Below are 25289 nucleotides of genomic sequence, written 5' to 3'. Positions count from 1 at the left end.
CTCGATTATACGTAAACAAAACGTATTATTTTAAATGATACATATTCGACGATAATCACGAGTTCTTTTCGTTCGTGTAACGAAAATTGATAGGTATACGAGGGAGGAAAAACGCTTGATATTATATTAAAAAGTTATACCAACATCTACAGTCGTATAACTTGTAGAGAGAAAAGTTATTGTAATATAAAGCTCGTTGTTTAATTGAAATATAAATGAAACGTTATACATTTTTAACAAGCAAAAGTTTCTTTACTATCTCATATATGTATAGTTATATAAGATACTTCGGTGAATTAAACGCGAACGCGCGTATTCAAAAGTTTCGTCGAAATCAGCGTATATTTGCGTTAAATAATATAAATTTTCATTTACAGGATATCATGTTGCCGCCAACGAAGCAAAGCTCATTTCATCAGAAAACTGTCGATAATCAAGACGGGTACGATCACCAAGAAGAAATAGTCACAGCTAGCAGATGGATGTCATCGAAATTATATTTATTAAGAGATAGGTAGAAAAAAAAAAGTTCAAAATGAAATAAATAAACCGAGGAACAAAAGAAAACATATTCTTCTAACGTAATCTGTATGCCGACGAAATGCGATTTCTCTTCATTGAAGTAAAAGTAAATATCTTCGAGTTACCAGAATAAATTAAAACGAAGCGAAAAAAATTGCCACTCGAAATTAAATTCTTGACGTACTGGAAATTCTTTTTAGGCCGGAGTTTCGTTTAGAAATTCTGAAACTAACAATTGCGCCGATTCAAACACCAAAATTTATAACTGCTTGTATTTTTAAACAGCAGTTTTTATCGTGTAAGTGGAACACACTGTACGTTAATTGGATCACGAGCGCCGGTTAAATCCGCTAAATTATGTAGTTATTTTCTATTTTACAAAAAACGTTACCGGTGTCGGAACGTTTTGACTTTTATTTTGTATTTAATTTTGTAAACCGTTTGAATAAAATCGTGTAACTATACCTAAAATTCGGACGTGTTTCAAAGCTTATTTTCGGCTTCCGGTGATCTTTAAATTATTCAGCATGCTGTACGGCGGCGTTCTCGTTGGGTATTTAGACTGCGAAGATCGAGGTGTTTGACGCGAGCTGTGCGAAAGTCTGTAATTAATCTTACACGTTACAGTATCACGGTAGCAAATTTAGATACTTTCGAATGATAACGTGGTAGATTTAGGTACCTGTAATCAGCGGCACTGTGAGGTGTATGTTGAGCAGCTGGCGACGCTGAAGCTGGCGTATATTCTACTTCACGTCTGCAGTATTAAAGAATATCATCAAATCAATGCATCACATTGTAAATAAAACAAAGTGCAAGTTTAAACAAGTATTTACCTGTATTGTTTAAACGCTGAACCGGACTCTGGTTTTGGGAATCGAGGAGTGTCTACGGTGGTCTGAAAAATAAGTGATAACAAATTCAATATTTTTTTGTTTTTTTACCTACGCAGATCTGATTAAATGATTAGTATTGTATTGTTTACCTTTTTACTTTGACTGCTGTTGAAGAAATGCGATTGAGATTCCGCATCGTTATTTGTATACGGAGTAAAAGTAAACTGATCAGAATTAGACGCCGCGCCCGGAGATCTGTAATTTTCATAATACTCGACCTTCCTGTAATGTAAGATGAATATTATTAGCCAATGATGAAAAAAGTACTGACTGAAAAATCCGAACAAATTTAATACCACTTACTTTTCTAATTTCTGAATATGACTTTCCATTTTACGAATATGCGATTCTAATTTCTGTATATGAGTTTTCGCCTTCTGATATTTTTCACCCTATCAATGATAAAACACGTGATAACACTATCGAACTTGTTGTGTATAAGGAGTTGTACACAAAATAAAATGTAATAACGATGGAATCACTTACGTTTCTAGAATAAGCTTTAAATAAATTCATACGATGTCCTTTTTGAAACTTGATCGCTTTCAATAATTTTTCAGCTATCACCATCGGTTCTTCGAAATACTCCTTGACATTCGGTAATACCTAAAGCAGCAGGTGGTTGTGCATAGAATAACCAAGTTCGAACCCAATTTAGACATGTTAATGACATATTTATCTTACATCACCACGAAGTTTGATAACGGAACAAGACGTTTTGCAAATTTTACACTCGACGCCACTATCTAAATTGATTCGTTAATTCATTAATAATAAAGTTGGAAGTAAATAAGCACTCGAGTTTACATCGGTGATAATTCGTAATATAGAGGTTACCTTTATTTTCACACGTCGAACAAAACACATGACCGCAACTAGTCAATATGAAATTGGAATCTCCTTCTCGAGGTTGAATGAAACACATATTGCAATGAATCCAATCCGCCATCGTAAAGCGGTAAGTATCGAACTGTGGATGTTACTCTGCAGAATAATCAACAAGAATGATGTTAGTTGTAAGTAGCTGGTAAGTAACTTACTATATGCAGTTGAAAATACGACGAATTTCTCCTCCTTCAAGTTGACGTTGCAAATACCTTATTCCTATACTGATAGTGATCAATAAATTACAATATTGCCGTTGGATATAGTTACCGGAACTTCTGTATTTTGATTGAAACACGAAAAGTGAGATGAAATCAAATAAAACAATTGTAAAACCCACAAAATATTGTCGAAGCAATGAAAATCACACAAATTTAGCTAATTGAAACCAAAGAACCGACCGAATAAAGGAAAAAACACTTTCTGAAATCTGAAACAACGATAATCGAAATAGAGAAAAAACAACAACAACAACGATCAAACAAAACAAAACGTGACTGATGACGTCACACGATGGATTGAATCATTCCTTTTTCCGTGCTCCAACGTTTGAGTTCCAATCCAGTTTCTTGAACCTTGACGTTTAGGTTTATTCATGTCAAGATGGTGGGGTGGTGCTGTGGGTGCTGTGGTGGTGAGTTTTTTTTTCAAACGCCATTTTTTTTTCAGTCGTTTTCTTTCCCGTTTTTTTCTGCCTGCGTTTTTCAATCTCGTTTCTTTTGAGCGTTGGATGTAGTTAGAGTTGCATTACTACGTTGAATTAATTAATTATTATTGAATTATTTGTTCTGTTTTGTGTTATGGCATCGACATCGACTTAATGAATGGTGAGTACTTGAACGTTACGAAGTAGCGAATTAATGATTATACTATGTACTTATTTTTGAAGCGACTACGATAGTTAGGCGTCAATTTTATTCGCCGTTGGCATTTTTAATATTCGGATTCGTGCAGGAATCGTTTGATTGGAATTAGGTATGCAATAGGTACTGGTATGGTATACTTATATTATGCAGATGTGGACGGATATTCGAACCTCCGAAGTAAGGTTAAGAATTTCGTCATTCGTGTGATGAGGATGACGGATGAGGTACGTGTTTGTATGTACCTACTTATGTATTTCTATTTACGAATTTTACGATATGAATGTTGAACTCGATCTGCAAGTCTCGATGTCTCCTCATGGCATTGGCATTGAATTTCGCTGAATTGACATGTAGCTTGATGGCATGGTTATAAAAATTTCCTCAAGTGAGTAAGTAAGAGTAATTTTATTGTTTTTCGTTACCTCGAGCATGTGTGGAGCTTTTTTGAAGTGTGAAACTGTGAATGCTAAATTACTCATTGTGCTGAAAAATATGTACTTACATGAGTACTAAGTAGGTAAGTATATGTAATGTATATTTACAATACTTCACCAAGTACGAACTCGTACATCAGTACGTAAACGTATCTCAGAAATGGTAGAGTGAGTCATTGCTTTCAAGTTTCGAGGGTTTCAAAATTTTAAGTGACAGCGAATGAGTAAGCCTATAGATCACCCTTGACCCGCGGCCTGCCCGCCTGCCCAACCGACAGAGCTGTGCTCAAGCTTGCCTACAGTGCTTCCACCACCCTACCCTCCCGAGTTCTATGTGTCACCGTCTTTTCTTTTTTTGTTGTTCTTATCGTCGAACAGATAACAGATCACCATGCAGATGAGTAGAATATGTATTAGTAGCTTATACTTACTAGACGAGGCGCTAGCTTACGTGACGTATGCACTTTGAGGTGCTCGAGGTCTGATGACTGATTATTGTAGAGGACATTTCCCTTGATTAAAAAAGTGATGTTGTCGCCTCCTCACGTGGTCCACATTTTTGCTAGGGGGCCAAAACCCCCTCATTTTTCGGTTTTTCGCAATTTTCTCAAAAACGGTTGCATTTAGAGATGAAATACCTCAGAGGAAAAATGTAGAGCATCAAATTTCCTACCAAAAATGTTCTATGCACCTTTTCCGTATGTGTGATAGTTTTTGAGATATGGATGATTGAAGTTACGCCACGAGCGCATACACGTGTACATGTATTAGGTAAGGTTACGCTATATGCGTAGTACAGCAAAGTAGCAATTCAATATCAAACAAATTGCAGTACAAGTTTTATTTTAGGTTTATTTCTTACAAGAAAGCCCACTGTAATCATATGGGGATTTCCTCATCATCCGCCCCCTTCCCCCTAAATCCACTAAGTACTTTTAAGAATTCAGCTCTTGAAATCAAGTTTTTTGCTTTCGGTGCAAGTATATCTACTTGCATATATGAAAAATTCCTACAAATAACTGTTTACAATTTTTCAATTTTTTCGTATGTCCCATAGGAAGGCAGTGGTTGGGTCTGGGGAGAGGGGATCTCACGAAGAGTGTTTGAATACGAGTACATGTACCTATGTATGCATATATTTGGTGCGCCAAGACCTTTACAAGCATATACATCTCAAAGCTTACGTGCTATGTACTTATGTTTGTACCTGGTGACCAAAGCGTCCTCTCAGGGGGCTGGTACCTTTACCACCCCTCCACCATTTGCAATTTTATTCCAAAATTCTCGATTTTTAATTCCTTTCCTTTGAAATTTTTACAATAAAAAAAAAACCTTAAAACCCGTTCCATTCATTTTTAATGAATTCTATAGCTAGAGAAATATGTTTCAACGAATCATAGAGATTTGTGAGATGTGTTGAAAAGAAAATGAAAAGTTCCTTCTGTTCTACTTCAAAAATGCAAAAAATCAATGCTGTAACAACATTGCATTTTGATCTGTTGGCGTGAAAATTTTATGTACGAAACTTCTTCCAAGATTTCCGTAAAAGAGCTACAAATTTTAAAACTTTTCTCTCAACCTCTCTAGACAACATTAATTCTATTTTTACAAGATAAAGGAGAAAAGTATTGATCATTTTCGTTTTTGTAATCAAATAGAAGATTGTAGGGGAGAGGTACCAGCCCCCTGAGAGGACTCTTTGGTCACCAGGTACAAACATGAGTGCATAGCACGTAAGCTATGAGATTTATAAATGCTTGTAAAGGTCTTGGCGCACCAAATATATGCATACATAGGTACATGTACTCGTATTCAAACACTCTTCGTGAGATCCCCTCTCCCCAGACCCAACCACTGCCCTCCTATGGGACATACGAAAAAATTGAAAAATTGTAAACAGTTACTTGTAGGGATTTTTCATAATATGCAAGTAGATATTATACTTGTACTGAAAGCAAAAAACTTGATTTCAAGAGCTGAATTCTTAAAAGTACCTAGTGGCTTTAGGGGGAAGGGGGCGGATGATGAGGAAATCCCCATATGATTACAGTGGGCTTTCTTGTAAGAAATAAACCTAAAATAAAACTTGTACTTACTGCAATTTGTTTGATATCGAATTGCTACTTTGCTGTACTACGCATATAGCGTAACCTTACCTAATACATGTACACGTGTATGCGCTCGTGGTGTAACTTCAATCATCCATATCTCAAAAACTATCACACATACGGAAAAGGTGCATAGAACATTTTTGGTAGGAAATTTGATGCTCTACATTTTTCCTCTGAGGTATTTCATCTCTAAATGCAACCGTTTTTGAGAAAATTGCGAAAAACCGAAAAATGAGGGGGTTTTGGCCCCCTAGCAAAAATGTGGACCACGTGAGGGGGCGACAACATCACTTTTTTAATCAAGGGAAATGTCCTCTACAATAATCAGCCATCAAACCTCGAGCACCTCAAAGTGCATACGTCACGTAAGCTAGCGCCTGTACTATACGTTCATTCCTTGACTATGACTAATTGACTACCTTACCTTCACAAAAGGTCGTTTCATGATTTTATGTACTACTGTATTTCTGCGTTCTAGTTGTTCGGTAATAATAATTATGATAATTAATCCTATGCATTTTATTCGGTTTTCTTACAGTTAACGTGTTCAACAATATGATCAAAAGTGTCGTTTTGGGTTTTGCATTATTTCAAACTTCGAAAGAGACGTCAGACGTGATCAATATTTAATTCAATTCCAACGATTATCTTGTCGAATGTTGCAGCTTGCCAGTGATGATGAGTCATACCCACCTGCCCGATACTTTCATACGATATTTTGTGTGGTAAGTTGATTGAATATGAATTACTCTCTTTGATATTCGTGTTGATCATGATGATCATTCTGGTGGTTCAATTAGATGTTGGATTTGATTTACCTTATGTTAATGGAACGTTTACCTACATTTTGAATGAATATCTACTGTACGTATTTTTAACATTATACTAACGTTTGTTTTGTGATTCACGTACCTACTTATATCTACCTGCATTATTTTTGCTTTTGCGTTTTATACTTATTTGCGCTCAAATAGTTCTGTCATTATTCACTTAATGCTTATGTATCTATTTCATTTTTTTTCAAAGTTGATGAATTCTAAGATATGATCGGAGGTGCTGTTTAGCATATTTCAAGGAGATGTGATAAGTCTGGTGTTCATCCAATTGCACAGAATTGGCAAGCAGAAAAATGGAATCGAAATAGGTACATACCTATACGCACGATAACTTGAGATGAAACAAATTTGATAACCAACCGAGCACCAACCAATGTTTAAAAAATTTGCATATTATACCTACTTGAAAGAACAAAAATAACTTCTGCAACGCCATTGTAAACCTAAAAATAGAAAACATATCTAAGTTAAGTATCTATGTATGTATTATGGAGGAAGAACGCTACACGTTGTCCGGGGAGTGGTGGTACAAACATCAGATATTTGGATATAACCGGCCGGTATGAGTAAAAAAACCGTAAGATAAACAAGTTGCCTATCTTGAAAATTGAAGGGGCAAAATACTTTTTCAAAATCAAAGAGCGAAAATCCAATTTTGAACATGGGTGTCGATAGTACTTTGAAAAATGATCAAAATTGTCTTTCATGACTTTTAGCTAATTTCAAAAAATCGCGATGAAAAAAATGAATAGTTACTTACTGCGTCAAAAAATGAACAACGTTTTGTTATGATCATTTTTTTTCCTACTCTTAAATTTAAAAAGTTTTTGGAATTCAAAAGTTTTTTTTCGTTAAAAATGTTATTAAATTATCAATTTTTAAGTTCCAAAAACTTTTTAAATTTTAGGTCAAGAAAAAAAATGATCGTCCTACTAAACGAGTGATTCGTGAAAATTGAAAAAAATCAGTTGAGAGAGGAATGAGGAGGTAAAAGATTCGAAAAATCGACAGCAAAAATTTTATGGAGGGTATAATATGACTGAATTTTTTTTTCAAATATCGTCATACCCTCAGATATATCGAGGATATTTTGCTGTTGAAACCGTGACGGAAGGATGAAGGTTGTACATGTACTTGTCTTCTTTTCTAGTTTAATTGTTTGTTTAGATACTCGAATGATGTATATTTTTACCGTTCGATACCTTTCTGTAAATATTGCACTTGGTTTTGCATTTGTCTCCCATAACCAACTTGAATACCCAGGTATTATTTTTCTAGTTTACTGAGGGTGATCACCTCTTAGTATTTTGATGTATTATGTTAAAATGTTTGCGATCTTATTTTTTTTTATTTTTTCATTTTTTTTAGTAAATGTGTCGTGTTTTTACCCATTGGTACGTAGGTGTAGGTACCTACTGTCACTTTGTTACGTTTTAAATTTTTCTCGCCGAGAATTTCGCTAATTTTTGTCTTTTATTTCATTTGCCTGTCTACTATATTTTTGAAATTCTGTCAGGTATGTTTCTCCAATGATGTTTTTCATTTTGTTACTTATGTGCTGTTGTATTGATGCTCGATTCAATTTTGTATTTTTTTTTTTTTATTTTTCAAAGATTTTGCTCATGTATCTAAGTATAAGATTTTCGAGCTTAGCTAGATGGCGAATATTATCGTCTGTATACGTATGCACTTATCCAATATGCACTTTTGGAAAGCACCCCCTCGATGTTCATGTATATGTGAGGGCGCATACGGAAAGGGTCCTTATGACCAAAAAAAAAAAAAAAAAAAAAGTTCTCTGAAATTGTCGTAGGAACCCTTTACAGAGTTCCTACAGCAATTTCAGAGAACTTTTTTTTTTTTTTTTTTTTGGTCGAATGGACCCTTTCCGTATGCGCCCTCACATATTATATCCTAAAATTGGCTAAATTGCTCATAATGGTCAGCCCTTGAAAATTATCACCAAGAAAAAGCAAAGATATTGCGCAGTATCAACGCAATATTCTCGCGAATTGTGTAATATTTTGGTGGCACTTTTTTCATTAATTTTTTTGTGTAAAAATAATGGTGTTAACTACCTATTTATGTTTTATTAGTACGTAGTGATTTTTTTCTAAAAATTTTTAAGTAGTCCATCGCCATTCTGATTTTTGACAGTGTTTCTTTCTTTAATTTTTTTGTGTAAAAATAATGGTGTTAACTACCTATTTATGTTTTATTAGTACGTAGTTATTTACATCTTTGAATAAGTATGTTATGTATGAAAATTGTAAGTTACCTATTTGTATAATTTGTGTGATAAATTGAGTACCTACTTCTAGTCTTCTTGCAGGACAGGTAGGAGTGTGTAGTCAATAATAAAATGTGTTATGTGGTGTTTTATTTCTTCGACACGGGAGAAGAAAATCTTTGGTAATACGTGTTATTCAGGTACCTATGGTTTATTTTCTGGAGAAAAAATTGAAGATTTTCCTTTCGTTTTTTCATGTGAATGCGAAATTGCAAACGCTGATTCTTCTGAGCATCAGGTTTACTGAATCCATGTCGTTGGGTTGAATTGAAAATTAGCCGTGGTTGTATAATCTTATAGTATGAAAATGTAATACATATATCAAGATGAACTAAGGAAACCAACACAGGAAGAATGAAATAAATAAATTTCCAATAAAAATTATTCTGCAAACATATCGATAGGCAACCAATTCATCGGTACCTAACGAAGGCTCGTGGACGCCGTTCGAACTCCTAATTTCAGAATAATCACCTACCCCATTTCTTCCAAGCGACCATAATAATTATGCCCTATGATAGGTTCTGTGTACGTGCGTACACCCATTCACTCCAAGGTCCTAATAATTCATCTGTGAAAATAGCCACAGAAAACTTGTAAGTGGTATTTGGCAGTAAACCTTTAATTTCAACATTTAGAACGATTGTACTCGCATAATATTCAAAGTCTTGCTGGTGATTGTCATTGATCGCATAATATGATATTTTATAGCCTCGAAAACCTTTAACACGATTAGCGCATTCTAACTGCCATCGTATGTCTACAAAAAACGAACCAACCTTCCCAATCCAAACATTTTGAATTTTATTTACCTGGTTGTAAATACCAGTGCATAGAATCCATTCCATGCCGCTGCTAGAGTTGAGTGAATTCGTACTAACAGCGAATTGATAACCAATGTCCTGCTCGTTGGTAAAGTTATACTTGAAAGCATAGTTATGCAAGATTATATCAACTGGTAGATGGGTCCAGTTGAAGAAGTTAGTACAAGGACTTGGATCACCGTGATAACTTTTGCACCAGAATAATGTGAAATTGGTGACTGTGATTTGGTAATAATGAAATTCTACGTCTAGTAAATCTGATAATACTGTAATTTCGGAAACATTGTCTCCAAAACGTATCAAATCATCCATGATGGGCGTACGCAAGACGTCGTGTTTTGAGGGTACATGCACGATGGAAGATCGAGGAGCTGAGCCAATCTCGTTTACTGCAGTGATATAAAATGTATAAGCGTTGAACGAGAGATTAGAGAATTTGGCAGAAAAATTATTCATTGAAGTAGGTTTAATATCGACTTTGACATTGTTTTCAAACACAGTTATCTGGTACTCGAAATTATTACCATTGTATTCTTCGGCGGGAATTTGCTTCCAATAAATCATCATGTTTCTGACATTTGATCGTTCAGCATAAATTTCAAATCCACCTGTATCAGTTTTAGGTGACCGGTAGGGTGCGCATGGGCTGGTTTTCGCCAGCAAAGAAGCTGCTTTAGACCAAGGATTTTTTTTGGATAAGGATAATTTTACGTATACAAAGAACTTATACTCCATATTCGGGTATTTTATGCCGGTTATATTGACTTTTACGACACCATCTTCTTTCTCTACGTCTTTTGAGTGAAAGTAGATTACATTCCAATGCTTCGAGGAAGGCTGCTTATATTTGACTCGATAAAGCAAATCTATACTGGACATATTCCAAGAACTAATGTGCCATTGCAGATAAACGCTATGAGGTGTTACTTTCAAAGATGTCAAATTACTTGGTCGCGCGAGAACAACGTGAGCATAATGATGCCATCTGGACATTTGGGTAGCGTTTCCAAATTTATTATTGCCATTAATGTAAAAATCCACGAACTCGAAATTTTCTCTATAAGGAGAAGACGTGTTCTTAGTCCACCGACAGTGACCAGGTTCATTCTGATCAGTTGGACAACCATATACTTGACCTTTACCACTACCAGCTTCTTTGGGAATGGAATAATGTATCGAATAATCTGTTTTAACTCCGTTACTAGGCTCGTGCCACCAGCAATCCAACGCTTCCCAATTGTAGCCGAGACATTTAAAATTTACTACTTTTTTTGGTTTACTACCGATCAGTACAGAATTTGAACAGATTAGTTGTTCCATTCGAGTTTCAGGCTCATTGACCAATGATGTTTTTGAGCTAGTGTCGGTTGCGTTAGGTGTCAGATTACCACCCTTGGCGCTGTCGCTCCAGCTCAGCATGCAATAAAAAATCTTCTTTTTGACACTAATAGGTAAATTTTCCACGTACAATCTGGCTGTTGTCGAATTTACCAATGTTACGTGTTCGTTGTCAACCATACGATCTCCTTCTTTGAATCTTATGTCTTTAGAGGTACGATTCCAGGAGTGGGTGTCCTTCAATTCCAGTGTACAAAGGATCTCTAGAGGCGTTCCGATCTCTAAAAGTATATCTGCTTCTGCCTCTGGATCTGCTGGAAGCATGCACGGTGCTGAGATCATTCCTTTACCTGCGACAGATTTCTGATTCGAGCTCGAAACACAGTTGGTCAATCCAATAGCCAGGCTGAGTTTCATGAAAAGCCACCAAAAATTGCTAATTGACCGTAGTCTCATGGTAAACATCCCATCAACGATTAGCTTCCCTGGAAATAACATTTACGTACGTACTTGAAAATTGATGGCTGATACAAACTCATAGGTATAAAATGAAAATAATACGTAAGTACAAATAACCACGAATAAGAAAGATTGATTTTTGAAAAAATATTTCGATTTTAGAACTGATAAGAAAACTATAAACAGCTAGTACATTTTTTGAATGGGAAAATAACGAGATTTTCGACAAACTGTGAGGTTTATTTCCCGAGCAAAGGGAAGGAAGTGAACCAAAATTTTGAACACCGTCTATTTTACCAGTTAAATAGGTATCTTTGATAATCGATAATTTAAAAAAAAAGTTTTAAAACGATCTAGGATTTAATGCAGTAACTCGAAACAACAGAAAAAAATGTAATAAAAACTTACGTTTGATTATTAAGATTATGATATCATCCAAAAAATAGTCCAATAGATCAATGTGATCTAGAATACCTTCACACAATTGGCAAGCAGAAAAATTAAATAAGGAAACTGGAATCGAAATACACGCATGATAACTTGAGATTGAGATGAAACAAATTTAATATCAACTAAGCTCTCAGTTAAGTATTTATTGTCTAAAAGAATTGAAATAACCGACCGAGCGCCAACCAATGTTCAAATACTTTACATATACCTACTTAAAGAACAAAAATAACTTCTACAACCGCCAACGCCATTGTAAACCTAAAAATAGAAAACATAAGTAAGTATCTAATTATCTATGTACTATGCAGGAAGAACTCTACCAGTTGTCCGAGGAGTGGTGGTACAAACCTCAGATATTTGAACATATAACCACTAACCAGCCGGTATGAGTAAAAAAAAGTAAGATAAACAAGTTGCCTATCTTGAAAATTGAAGGGGCAAAGTTCGTTTTCAAAATCATGGAGCGAAAATCCAATTGTGACCATGGGGGTCGATAGTACTTTAAAAAATGATCAAAATTATATTTCATGACTTTTTGCCAATCTTGCAAATTGAAGGGGCTACAAATGGTTTTGAATTTCAAAAAATCGATCGCGATGAAATGTACGTCAAATAAACAACATTTTGTTACAATCATTTTTTTCCTACTCTAAAATGCGAAAAGTTTTTGAAATTCAAAAATTTTTTATTAGCTAAAAATTTTATTGAATCATCAATTTTTGGGTTCTAAAATTATTTTTTGACGTAGTATTCATTTCCACGTACGTTTATTTTTTTCATCGCGATTTTTTGAAATTAAAAATCATTGTAGCCCCTTCAATTTGCACGTTGGGCAAAAAGTCGTAATAAGTAATTTTATTCATGTATATGGCAAATTAGCAATAGGAATAATTGCACCCACCCCCCTCCCTCTGGGACAACTTTTTTCTCAAAGGGGACATCTTATAGAACATTTTAAAACAAACTGGCCAAAAAATGATTGGCTTTACTGACAAAATGGCGGTCATTCTGACTGACAGGTCGGCTGAAATCGCAGATTTTGTTTTCCAAGATGGAACTCCCACGACATTTTTTGAACTGGACAACGCTGATCGGCAGAGCACGCAAAAATGTATCATCGGCCAAAATTTCAAGTGCTATAGTGTATTTTTCCTTTTTCGATTTTTGATGAATTTTTGAAAATCCAAATTTTACCAAATTTTCCTGAAAAGCTTAAATTTTTAATATACTTACCTTATTTTTGACCTGCCAAATTGATTGGAAGCGGTTTCAAACTGTATTGACTTTGAGCAGTTCTAGAGCTTCCGGAGGATACCTTTTTGAAACTTTCTTGGTTTCAGGTACCTCTACCTACTAAACTAGTGATTCGTGAAAATTAAAAAAAATCAGTTGAGAGAGGAATGAGAAGGTAAAAGATTCTAAAAATCGACAACAAAAATTTTGAAGAGGGTATACTATACCTTCCTGTAAATATTGCACTTGGTTTTGCATTTGTCTCCTGTCTCCCATAACCAACTTGAATAAGAATTATTTTTTTAGTTCACTGTGTATGAAATCACCTCTTAGTATTTTGATTTGTCATGTTGAAATATTTGCGATCTATTTTTTTTTTTAGTGAATTTGTCGTGTTTTTACTCATTTTATACCTAGTAAGTAGGTAATTGTAGGTACCATTGTCAGTTTGTCATTCATTAATTTTTTTCGCAGCAAATTTCGTTTATTTTTGTTTTTTATTTCATTGCCTGTCTACATAAATATATGTAGGTAGGTACTGTATTTTTAATATTCTTTTATGTTGCTCTAACTTTTTTTTTTTTGTCAAGTACCTACTCAAGTGTGTGTTAGTGTTGATACTCGATGCAATTTTGTAAATTTTTTTTCAAAGATTTTTCTCATGTACCAACACAAGTTTTTCGAGCTTAGCTACCTATAGATGGCGAATATTATCATCTGTAAATTAGGTATGCACTTTTGGGAATCACTCCTTCGAAGTTTATGAAAATTTATCCAAAAATCGGTGAAATTGCTCTGCAGTTAGCCCTTAAAAAATATTCTCGGAGTATAATATTTTGATGGAACTTTTTTTGGGGTCCGATCGGTGTCTGATTTTTTCCTAAAAATTTTTAGGTAAACTATCACCATTCTAATTTTCAACATTTTTTTTTTTGTAAAAATATAGCGTTAACTAATTATATTTTATTAGTACGTAATAATTTATATATTTGAATAAGTATGTTATGTATGTATTGTAAGTTAGGTATAGGTACCTATGTGTATAATTTGTGTGGTAGATTGGTACCTACATAGTATGTCCATTGCAGATAAGTTTTGTACCTACTAAGTACTCACTGTCTTCTCACAGGACAGGAGTGCGTACTGTACAGTCAATAATAAAATGTGTTTTGTTTTGTGGTGTTTTATTTCATCGACAGGAAAGAAGAGAATGTTGGAAATGCGTTATTTAGGTATACCTACTACATGTAGTTACCTAGTTCATTTTCAGGGGAAAAAGTTGAATATCAAAAAGCAATCAGTTTAGATGTGATTAAAGATTATGGACACAGTTAATAATGTTGAATTAATCGCCTACCCCATTTCTTCCAAGCCACCATGTGCCCTATGGCCGGTTCTGCGTACGTGCGTACACCCATTCGCTCGGAGGCCCCAATAATTCATCTGTGAAAATAGCCACCGAAATTTTGTAAGTGGTATTTGGCAGTAAATCAAAAATTTCAGAATTCATGTTGATCGCACTCGCATAATGTTCCAAATATCGTCCTGCAGATTTGACATTGTCTTGCTGGTGATTCTCATTGATCGGGTAATATGATATGTTGTAGCCTCGGAAACCTTTTACACGATTAGCGCATTCTAACTGCCATCCTATGTCAACGAAATCCGAGCCAACCTTCTCAATCCAAACATTTGGAATTTTATTTACCTGGTTGTAAACACCAGTGCATAGAATCCATTTCATGCCACTGCTAGAGTTGAGTGAATTCGTACTGACAGCGAATTGATAACCAATGTCCTGCTCGTTGGTCAAGTTATACTTGAAAGCATAGTTATGCAAGATTATATCCACTGGTAGATGGGTCCAGTTGAAGAAGTTAGTGCAGGGATATGGATCACCATGATGACTCTTGCACCAGAATAATGTAAAATTAGTGACTTTGACTCGATGATAACCGAATTCATCGTCTAGTAAATTTGATAAAACTGTAATTTCGTAAACATTGTCTCCAAAACGTTTTAAATTATGCCTGATGGGCATACGCAAGATGTCATGTTTTGAGGGTACATGCACGATGGAAGATCGAGGAGCTGAGCCAATCTCGTTTACTGATTTGATATAAAATGTATACGCGTTGAACGTGAGGTTAGAAAATTTGGCCGAAAAATTATTCATCGAAGTAGGCTTAATATCGAGTTTGATATCGTTTTCAAACACAGTTATCTGGTACTCGAAATTATCACCATTGTATTCTTCTGCGGGAATTTGCTTCCAATAAATCACCATGTTTCTGAAATTTGAACGTTCACCATAAATTTCAAATCCACCCGTGTCAGTTTCAGGTGACCGGTAGGGTGCGCATGGGCTAGTTTTCACCAACACAGAAGCTGCTTTAGACCAAGGATTTATTTTGGATAAGGATAATTTCACGTATACAAAGAACTCATACTCCATATTGGGGTACTTTATGCCGGTTACGTTGACTCGTACGTGACCATTTTCTTTCTCTACGTCTTTTGAGTGAAAGTTGATTACATTCCAATGCTTCGAAGAAGGCTGTTTATATTTGACTCGATAAAGTAAATCTATACTGGACACATTCCAAGAACCAATGTGCCATTGCAGATAAACACTGTGAGGTGTTGCATTCAAAGATGTCAAATTACTGGGTTGCGCAAGAACAACGTGATCGTAATGATGCCATCTGGACATTTGGGTAATTTTTCCAAATTTATTATTGCCATTAATGTAAAAATCCACGAATTCGAAATTTTCTCTATAAGGAGGAGATGTGTTCTTAGTCCACCGACAGTGACCAGGTTCAGTCTGATCAGCTGGACAACCATAATACTCTTGACTTTTACTCGCTTCGTTGGGAATGGAATAATGTATCGAATAATCTGTTTTAATTCCGCTACTAGGCTCGTGCCACCAGCAATCCAACGCTTCCCAATTGTAGCCAAGACATTTAAAATTTACTACTTTTTTTGGTTTACTACCGATCAGTACAGAATTTGAACAGATTAGCTGTTCCATTCGAGTTTCATGCTCATTGATCAATGACGTTTCTGAGCTGGTGTCGGTTGCGTTAGATGTTAGATTACCACCACTGCTGCCGCTCCAGCTGAGCATGCAGTAGAAAATCTTCTTTTTGACAGTAATAGGTAACTTTTCTACGTACAATCTGGCTGTTGTCGAATTTACTAATGTCACGTGTTCGTTGTCAATCATACGATCACCTTCTATAAACCTTACGTCTTTAGAGGTACGATTCCAGGAATGGGTGTCCTTCAATTCTAATGTACAAAAGATCTCCAGAGGTGTTCCGGTCTTTAAAACTATATCTGCTTCTGCCTTTGGATCTGGAAGCATGCACGGAGGTGAGATCATTTCTTTACCTGCGACATATTGCAGATTCGAGCTCGAAACACAGCTGATCCATCCAATAGCCAGGCTGAGTTTCATGAAAATCCACCAAAAATTACTAATTGACCGGAGTCTCATGGTAAACATTCCATCAACGCGATTCGATTAGTTTCCCTGGAAATATTTAGGTACGTGAAAACTGATGCCTGATACAAACTCATAGGTATAAAATGAAAATAATAGGTACAAATGACCACGAATAAGACAGCTTGATTTTTAAAAAAAATTTTAGAATTTAGAACATGATAAGAAAATTTTAAAAAAAATCCAATTGTGGGGTATAATATTCGAATAAAAATTTATCAAAAAGCAATATCAATGCAAAACTACAACAAAAATAGGTACTACCTATCACGAAAGATTTCCCCTGTTCGTTTTCAAAATCCTTCCCACCAACACAAAAATTTTAGGCATGACGTTGACCATCGTGATAAAAAATCACCCCTTTACTCCTCAAGAATTTTTTTCCCTTCTCTCTATGAAGAAATCTAGACTTTGTAACTGAGAGAAAAAAATAAGAAAATGGATTTTTTCCTATTCATAAGTCATCCTCTCAACTACATAATTGGCAGATGGAAATTATCACTGCTGACTACTCTCTCATATCCACTTCTTGTCAGATAAGATAGGTACGCCTGGGTAGGTACCTACCTAATCTTTCACTTTGTGGCATAAATTTTTCAAAATATGAGTTCGTACATACGTAGGTACGAACATTACGATTTTAACACCTAATTTTCAAAGTGTCTATCACATAGAAACACACTAGAGTTTGAACAATTGCATAAAGTTCATATTAAGGCGAAAGTCCCATTTTATAATCGATAATTTTAAGAGGAAAAAGTTTTAAAACAAAGATCTAGAATTTAATATATTATGTAGTAACAAAACGTGGGAAAAATGGAATAAAAACTTACGTTCGACTATTGAGATTAAAAAATCCACCGAAAAATAGTCCAATAGATCAATGTGATCTAGAACACCTGCACAGAATTGGCGAGCAGAAAAATGAAATAAGGAAAATAAAATCGACATACACGCATGATTACTTGAGATGAAACAACTTTGTTATCACTGTTATCAGTAAGCTTTGAGGTAGGTATTCTCTAAAATAAATGAAATAACTGAGTAAAAATAACTTCTGCAACGCCACAGTAAACTTAAAAATAGAAAACATAGGTCTAGGTAGGGTGTCTGGGGAGTGGTGGTACAAAGCTCACATCTGATTCGGATAAGTTATGGGAACGAGTAAAAAAAATTATACGATAAACAAGTTGCCTATCTTGAAAAATAAAGGAGTAAAATACGTTTTCAAAATCCAAGAGCCAGAATCCAATTTTGACCATAGGGGTCGGTAGTATACTTTGAAAAATGAACAAAATTACGTAGGTACTTATTATGGCTTTTTGCCTACCTTGCAAATCGAAGGGGCTGGAAAATGATTTTTAATTTCATAAAATCGTTTTCTACTCTAAAATTTAAAACGTTTTTGGAATTGAAAAAATTTTATCTGCTAAAAATTTCATTAAATTAGCAATTTTTTCGTTCCAAAAACTTTTCAAATTTTAAAGTACTGATAGAGGGGAGATATGCCGGACCTGTAAGGGTTATATAGGATTAAGTATATGTGTTGGTAACACTGATCACGCGTCGCGACACAGGGCTACAAGCCCACGGAGCGGCGCTGCGGCCGATTGTTATATTGTTGAGGTACGTAGTGATCGGACGTGTCGACGCGGTATAATCTCGTTGGTGTATTATAGCCATAATTGGCAAGAAAGCGTATTATATTAGTTTTAATTGTGTTTAATTATAAGTAATTAGTGTTATGTGTAAAGTATCGTGTTGATACTATAAACCTTCTTCAAAGGTATTTAATTGTGTTTATTCTTTTACATTTAATACATAGTGTCTTACACGTGACTACATTTTACTTATTGTGTGATATAATTGGTATAGCCTCCAGCCGGGGTAAGTGATATATTCTTTGAGTATTCAGCTTATGCAAGTATCACCAAGTGGTACTTAATATCATTATATTTACAGTACCTAAGATGAAAAAAAATGATCATTCAAGTGCTGAAATCTGTTATTCGATTTTGATGAATTTCCGAAAACCAAAATTTCACCAAATTGGCCTGGAAAGCTGAAATTTTGGATATATACCTATCTTCCTGCCAACCGTTTTGAGCAGTTTTAGAGCTTCCGGCAGATTCATCTCTAGCTTCAAATTGCCTTTTACTATTGTCATATTTTTATTTCTGTAAAATTTCAGACGAGGTGATGTTGATGTTGGCACCAATTTGGTAGTTTTGTAAGGGATATTTTCGTAGGTAGGTACGTACTTCAGTTTGTTCAAAATAATTATGTTGAAGTTGTAATAGCAACCAATTAACTTTAAGCTGGCTATGAGATCTTAAATTTTGAACAATTTTTCCTGCTGTGTAAGAACTATATTTTTTTTAAAGTTACAGCTTTCAATAATAACATTTTGAAACATTCTTCGTTTAAGGTACCTACCAAACGAGCGCATTCGTAAAAATTGAAAAAAAATCAGTTGGGAGAGGAATGAGGAGGTGAAAAATTCGAAAAATCGACAACACAAATTTTAAGGAGGGTACATGACTGAATTTTTTTTTTAAATATCGTCATTCGTCATACCTTCAGATAGGTACATCGAGGATTTTTTGTTGTTAAAACTGTGATGGAAGGATGAAGGTTGTCCTCGCCTTCATGTAAGTATTTCTTTCTAGAATTACTTTTCAAGTTTAATTGTTTGTTTGACCCTCGAATGATGTAATTTGTCTCCCATAACCAGCTATGAATAAGAATTATTTTTCTAGTTCACTGTGTGTAAAAAAAAATCATCTCTTAGTACATATTATGATTCATCATGTTGAAATGTTTGCGATCTATTTTTTTTAGTGAATTTGCCATGTTTTTTTTTACTCATTTCTAGTAAGTCTAAGTACCTACACCTATAGGTACTTCTTGTTAGTTCGTCATTTTTTATTTATTTTTTTTTCGCAGTGAATTTCGTTTATTATTGTTTTGTATTTCATTTGCCTGTCTACTCAATTTTTAATATTCTTTTATGTTGCTCCAACGTTATTTTTTTTGTTAAGTGGGTACTTAAGTATATGTTAGTGTTGATATTCGATGCAATTTTGTAATTTTTTTTCAAAGGTTTTGCTCACGTACCTACCTAAGTTTTTCGAGCTTAACCAGATGGCGAACATTATCATCTGTAATTATTACTAATTAGGTATGCACTTCTGGAAATCACTCCCTCGATGTTTATGAAAATTTATCCAAAAATCGTTGAAATCGCTCTTACAGTTAGCCCTTGAAAATTATCTTTAAGAAAAATGAAAGATAACTTTTTTTGGGGGTCCGGTAGTCGGTGTCTGATTTTTTCCTAAAAATTTTAGGTAGCCTATCACCATTCGGATTTTCAACTATGTTTTTTTTTTTTTTTTTTTGTAAAAATAATGGCGTTAACTATGTTTTATTAGCACGTAATCATTTTCATCTTTGGATAAGTATGTTATGTATGTATGTATGTATTGTAAGTTACCTATGATCGAGTACTTCTAGTCATCTTCTTACAGGACAGAAGTATGTAGTCAATAATAAAATGTGTTTTGTGGTGTTTTATTTCTTCTACAGGGGAGAAGAGAATCTTTGGTAATACCTACGTTACTCAGGTATTGTTCATTTTCCGGGGGGAAAGTTGAAGATTTTCCTTTCGTTTTCTCATGCAAATGCAAAATTCAGAAATTGGAAAAGCTGGTTCTCCTGCGCGTCGAGTATACTGAATCCGTTTCGTTGGGTTGAATTGAAAATTCGCCGTGGTTGTGTAAATGTGTAATCTTATAGAATGACAATGTAATACATATATCAAGATGAACTGAAGAAACTAGCATAGGAAGAATACCCGAAATAAATCAATTTCCGGTAAAAATTATTCTGCAAAAAAATCGATAGGCAACCAATTCAACTGTACCTAACGAAAGGTCGTGGCTCCTGGACGCCGTTCGAACTTGTAATTTCGAAATAATCACCTACCCCATATGCCCTATGGTAGGTTTCGTGTACGTGCGTACACCCATTCGCTCGGAGGCCCTAATAATTCAGCTGTGAAAATAGCCACCGAAATTTTGTAAGTGGTATTTGGCAGTAAATTGAAAATTTCAGTATTCGGTTTGCTCGTACCCGCATAATATTCCAAATAATCTCCTGCAGGATTGACATTGTCTTGCTGGTGATTCTCACTGATCGAATAATATGATATGTTGTAGCCTTGGAAACCTTCAACGTGATTAGCGCATTCTAACTTCCATCGTACGTCTACAAAATTCGAGCCAACCTTTCCAATCCAAACATTTTGAATTTTATTTACCTGCTTATAAATACCAGTGCATAGAATCCATTCTATGCCGCTGCTAGAATTCAGTGAATTCGTACTGACAGCGAATTGATAACCAATGTTCTGCTCGGTGGTCAAGTTATACTTGAAAGCGTAATTGCTCCACAATATATCAACTGGTAGATGGATCCATGTGAAGAAGTTAGTACAGGGATATGGGTCACCGTGGGAACTTTTGCACCAGAATAATGTAAAATTGGTGGCTTTTACCTGGTAATGCTCGGATTCATCTAAGTTTTGTAAATCTGATAACACTGTAATTTCATAAACATTGTCTCCAAAACGTATTAAATTATACACGTACGGTGTATGCAAGATATCATTTTTTGAGGGTACATGCACGATGGAAGATCGAGGAGCTGAGCCAATCTCGTTTACTGATTTAATATAAAATTTATAAGCGTTGAACGAGAGGTTGGAGAATTTGGCCGAAAAATTATTCATCGAAATAGGTTTAATATCGACTTTGATATCGTTTTCAAACACAGTTATTTGGTACTCGAAATTATCACCATTGTATTCTTCTGCGGGAATTTGCTTCCAATAAATCATCATGTTTCGATAATTTGAACGTTCAGCATAAATTTCAAATCCACCGGTGTCAGTTTTTGGTGACTGGTAGGGTGCGCACGGGCTAGTTTTCACCAGCAAAGAAGCTGCTTTAGACCAAGGATTTATTTTGGATAATGATAATTTCACGTATACAAAGAACTCATACTTCATATTCGGGTACTTTATGCCGGTTAAGTTGACTCTTACGAGAGCATCTTCTTTCTCTACGTCTTTTGAGTGAAAGTAGATTACATTCCAAAGCTTCGAAGAAGACTGTTTATATTCAACTCGATAAAGCAAATCTACTCGTATGTTGGACACATTCGAAGAACCAGTGTGCCATTGCAGATAAACGCTATGAGGTGTTGCATTGAAAGATGTCAAATTACTCGGTTGCGCAAGAACAACGTGATCGTAATGATGCCATTTTGACATTTGGGTTATTTTTCCAAATTTATTATTGCCATTAATGTAGAAATCCACGAACTCGAAATTTTCTCTATAAGGAGGAGACGTGTTCTTACTCCACTGACAGTGACCAGGTTCACTCTGATCAGTTGGACAAGCATACACTTGACCGTTATCACTACCAGCTTCTTTGGGAACGGAATAATGTATCGAATAATCTGTCTTGATTCCGTTACTAGGCTCGTGCCACCAACAATCCAACGTTTCCCAATTGTAACCGAGACATTTAAAATTTACTGCTTTTTTTGGTTTACTACCGATCAGTACAGAATTTGAACAGATCAGCTGTTCCATTCGAGTTTCAGTCTCATTGATGGATGATGTTTTTAAGCTGCTGTCGGTTGCTTCAAATGTCAGATTACCACCCCTGCTGCTGTCGCTCCAGCTCAGCATGCAATAGAAAATCTTCTTTTTGACAGTAATACGTGAATTTTCCACGTATAATCTGGCTGTTGTCGAATTTACGAATGTCACGTGTTCGTTGTCAATCATACGATCTCCTTCTTTAAATCTTAAATCTTTAGATGTATGATTCCAGGAATTGGTGTCTTTCAACTCCAATGTACAAAGAATCTCTAGAGGCGTTCCAATCTCTAAAACTATATCTGCTTCTGCCTCTGGATCTGCTGGAAGCATGCACGGTGGTGAGATCATTCCTTTACCTGCGACAGATTTCTGATTCGAGCTCGAAACACAGCTGGTCAATCCAATAGCCAGGCTGAGTTTCATGAAAAGCCACCAATAATTGCTAATTGACCGGAGTCTCATGATTAGTTCCCCTGAAAATAACATTTAGGTGAAAACTGATTCCTGATACAAACTCATAGGTATAAAATAAAAATATGTAATAGGTACAAATGACCACGAATAAGACGGCGTGATTTTTAAATTTTTTTTTGGATCTTAGAACTGATAAGAAAATTATTTAAAAGAAATAATTAATTATGGGATATAATAAGTATTTGAATAAATCAAAAAGCAAACAATGCAAAACAACAACATCAATAGGTACTTTGTCACCTATCACGAAAGATCTCCCTTGTTCGTTTTCAAAATCTTGCCTACCAACACAACAATTTTAGGCATGACGTTGATTATCGACTATCGTGACAAAAAATTTACCCCTGAAGAATTTTCTTCCCTTCTCTCTATGAACGATGAGAGAAAAAATAAGAAACTTGATTCTTTTCCTACTCATAAGTCATCCACTCAACTAATTGGCAGATGGCAATTATCACGGCTGACTACTCTCTCATATTCACTTCTGTTACATAAAGTGGGTATCCTTGGGTAGGTACCTACATAGGTACATAGGTAAGAACATTACGATTTTAATAATTTTTAACCGTCTCTATCACATCAGAAATACACCAGAGTTTGAATAATTGCATAAAATTCATATAAAGGCAAAAATCCTATTTTATAATATAGGTAATTGATAAGTTTAAGGGAAAAAAGTTTTAACAACGATCTAAAGTTTAATACAGTAACAAACCGCGAGAAAAATGGAATAAAAACTTACGTTTGATTATTGAGATTAAAAAATCCGCCGAAAAATAGTGCAATAGATCAATGTGATCTAGAACACCTGCACAGAACTAGCAAGCAGAAAAATGAAATAATGGAAATAGAATCGAAATACACGCATGATTACTCGAGATGAAACAATTTTGATATCACTATCAGTAAGCTCATGAGGTAGGTATATTCTCCGAAAGAATTGAAATAACCATGTAAAAATAACTTCTGTAACGCCACTGTAACCCTAAAAATAGAAAACATAAGTACATATACCTACCTATCTATGTACTATTGGGAACTATAACAGGGGATATGCTGGTCCGCCATTTTCTTGCGAAAGCGAATTTTCTATACGTCGAAAACTATGACTTTTTAGAGAAATTTTACAAGAGAGCTTTTTCGTAGAGAATGAAAAACTATGACCAATTGTGCAAAAATTTTGAAATTTCATGCAGTAGAACTTAAAATTTTGAAAACATTTAAAAAGTTATGAGAATTTTTTTGTTTTTTTATTTTGTTGGATTTTTTAGGTTCTATTTCTGCTGAATGAAATGTCAAGATTTTTGCACAGTTGGTCATATTTATTCATTCTATACAAAAAAGCTCTCTGGTAAAATTTTCTTAAATGTCATAATTTTTGACTTTACAAACCTCACAATTTCAGATTCGGATATAACAGGGTATGAGCAAAAAAACGTAGGGTATAGGATAGACAAGTTGCCTATCTTGAAAATGAAAAGGGCAAAATACGTTTTCAAAATCTGAGAGCCAAAATCGAATTTTGACTATGAGGAGGTTGGTAGTATTTACTTTGAAAAATGAACAAAATTAGGTACTTACTCGTATTATGACTTTTTGCCTACCTTGCAAATTGAAGGGACTACAAAATGATTTTTAATTTCATAAAATCGTTTCCTACTCTAAAATTTAAAAAGATTTTGGGATTCGAAAATTTTTTATTTGTTAAAAATTTTAACGAATTAGCAATTTTTCAGTTCCGAAAACTTTTCAAATTTTAGAGCAAGAAGAAAAAAAATGATCATAATGAATTTTTTTATTTTTTGACGTAGGTAGTATATTTTTTTAATTGTGATCATTTGAAATTAAAAATAATTTGTATCCCCTTCAATTTACAGGTTAAGCAACAAGTCATAATAGGTGGGTAATTTTGTTCACATATGGCAATAGAAATGAATGTACCCCTTGCCGATCCTCTGAGACAACTTTTTTTCTTAAAAGGTACATCTTAAAGACATTTTAAAGCAAACTGGTCAAAAACCAGTTGGCTTTAGGTGGCCATTTTGAATGACAGGCTGGTCGAAATCGCAGATTTTGCTTTCCAACATAGGACTCGCACAAAATTGTTTGAACTGGGCAAAGAAAGCTGATGGACAAAGCACGCAAAAATTTATCATCAGCCAACATTTCAAGTGCTGAAGTGTATTTTTCGATTTTTGATGAATTTTTGAAAATCAAAATTTTACCAAATTCACCTGGAAAGCTGAAACTTTGGATACACCTATCTTATTTTTGACCTGCCAAATCGATCGGAAGCAGTTTCAAATTGTTTTGAGCAGTTCTAGAGCTTCCGGCAGATTCGTCTCTCGCTTCAAATTGCCTTTTACTACTGCCATATTTTCATTTCTGTAAAATTTCAGACGAGGTGATGTTGATTGATGGTGGCACCAATTTGGTAATTCTGTAAGGGATATTTGGCTATGAGATCTTGAATTTTGAACAATTTTCCA

The 25289-nt window shown here is 34.8% G+C and overlaps 4 protein-coding genes and 2 long non-coding RNA genes across 8 annotated transcripts in view; 2 read left to right on the top strand and 4 right to left on the bottom strand.

Moving 5' to 3' along the window:
- Positions 1-993, top strand: part of LOC135843599 (uncharacterized) — a 60075-nt gene extending 59082 nt beyond the window's left edge. The window contains exon 2 of the long non-coding RNA XR_010558353.1: positions 378-993. This is a non-coding gene — a long non-coding RNA (uncharacterized LOC135843599). The remainder of the gene's footprint in view (positions 1-377) is intronic.
- On the bottom strand, positions 473-2858 carry LOC135843598 (zip homologous protein 2-like). Of its 3 annotated transcripts, none has more exons than XM_065361536.1 (10): positions 2516-2858; positions 2256-2402; positions 2103-2164; positions 1905-2024; positions 1722-1810; positions 1508-1640; positions 1359-1420; positions 1205-1279; positions 988-1124; positions 473-750 (listed from the first exon to the last, which is right to left on the bottom strand). In XM_065361536.1, the coding sequence occupies exons 2-9, from the start codon at positions 2365-2367 to the stop codon at positions 1013-1015; spliced, it is 765 nt and encodes a 254-aa protein (XP_065217608.1). In that variant the 5' UTR covers positions 2368-2402; positions 2516-2858; the 3' UTR covers positions 473-750; positions 988-1012. The 3 variants fall into 3 exon arrangements, with proteins under 3 accessions (XP_065217608.1, XP_065217610.1, XP_065217609.1); XM_065361538.1 differs by having other exon boundaries at positions 988-1112; XM_065361537.1 differs by having other exon boundaries at positions 2574-2858.
- Positions 2859-2916: 58 nt separating this feature from the next.
- On the top strand, positions 2917-8347 carry LOC135843600 (uncharacterized). Its single transcript, XR_010558354.1, has 4 exons — positions 2917-3130; positions 6253-6439; positions 6515-6578; positions 6741-8347. It is a non-coding gene; the product is annotated as an uncharacterized LOC135843600 (long non-coding RNA).
- Positions 8348-8713: 366 nt separating this feature from the next.
- Positions 8714-12185, bottom strand: LOC135843643 (cytokine receptor-like). Its single transcript, XM_065361593.1, has 2 exons — positions 11870-12185; positions 8714-11487 (listed from the first exon to the last, which is right to left on the bottom strand). Exon 2 carries the CDS (start codon positions 11465-11467, stop codon positions 9353-9355), a length of 2115 nt encoding a protein of 704 aa, XP_065217665.1. The 5' UTR covers positions 11468-11487; positions 11870-12185; the 3' UTR covers positions 8714-9352.
- A 1902-nt stretch (positions 12186-14087) lies between these two features.
- LOC135843951 (cytokine receptor-like) lies at positions 14088-17720 on the bottom strand. The gene is made up of 2 exons (XM_065362018.1): positions 17489-17720; positions 14088-16685 (listed from the first exon to the last, which is right to left on the bottom strand). The coding sequence occupies exon 2, from the start codon at positions 16656-16658 to the stop codon at positions 14529-14531; it is 2130 nt and encodes a 709-aa protein (XP_065218090.1). The 5' UTR covers positions 16659-16685; positions 17489-17720; the 3' UTR covers positions 14088-14528.
- Positions 17721-19132: 1412 nt separating this feature from the next.
- Positions 19133-23717, bottom strand: LOC135843994 (cytokine receptor-like). The gene is made up of 2 exons (XM_065362067.1): positions 23543-23717; positions 19133-22799 (listed from the first exon to the last, which is right to left on the bottom strand). The coding sequence occupies exon 2, from the start codon at positions 22786-22788 to the stop codon at positions 20650-20652; it is 2139 nt and encodes a 712-aa protein (XP_065218139.1). The 5' UTR covers positions 22789-22799; positions 23543-23717; the 3' UTR covers positions 19133-20649.
- Between the last annotated feature and the right edge of the window lie 1572 nt (positions 23718-25289).

This window comes from Planococcus citri, chromosome 4 (assembly GCF_950023065.1).
Source record: "Planococcus citri chromosome 4, ihPlaCitr1.1, whole genome shotgun sequence".
Classification (NCBI taxonomy): domain Eukaryota; kingdom Metazoa; phylum Arthropoda; class Insecta; order Hemiptera; family Pseudococcidae; genus Planococcus; species Planococcus citri.
Note: the sequence above shows the minus strand (reverse complement) of the source record. Positions and strands in the feature narration are given on the sequence as shown.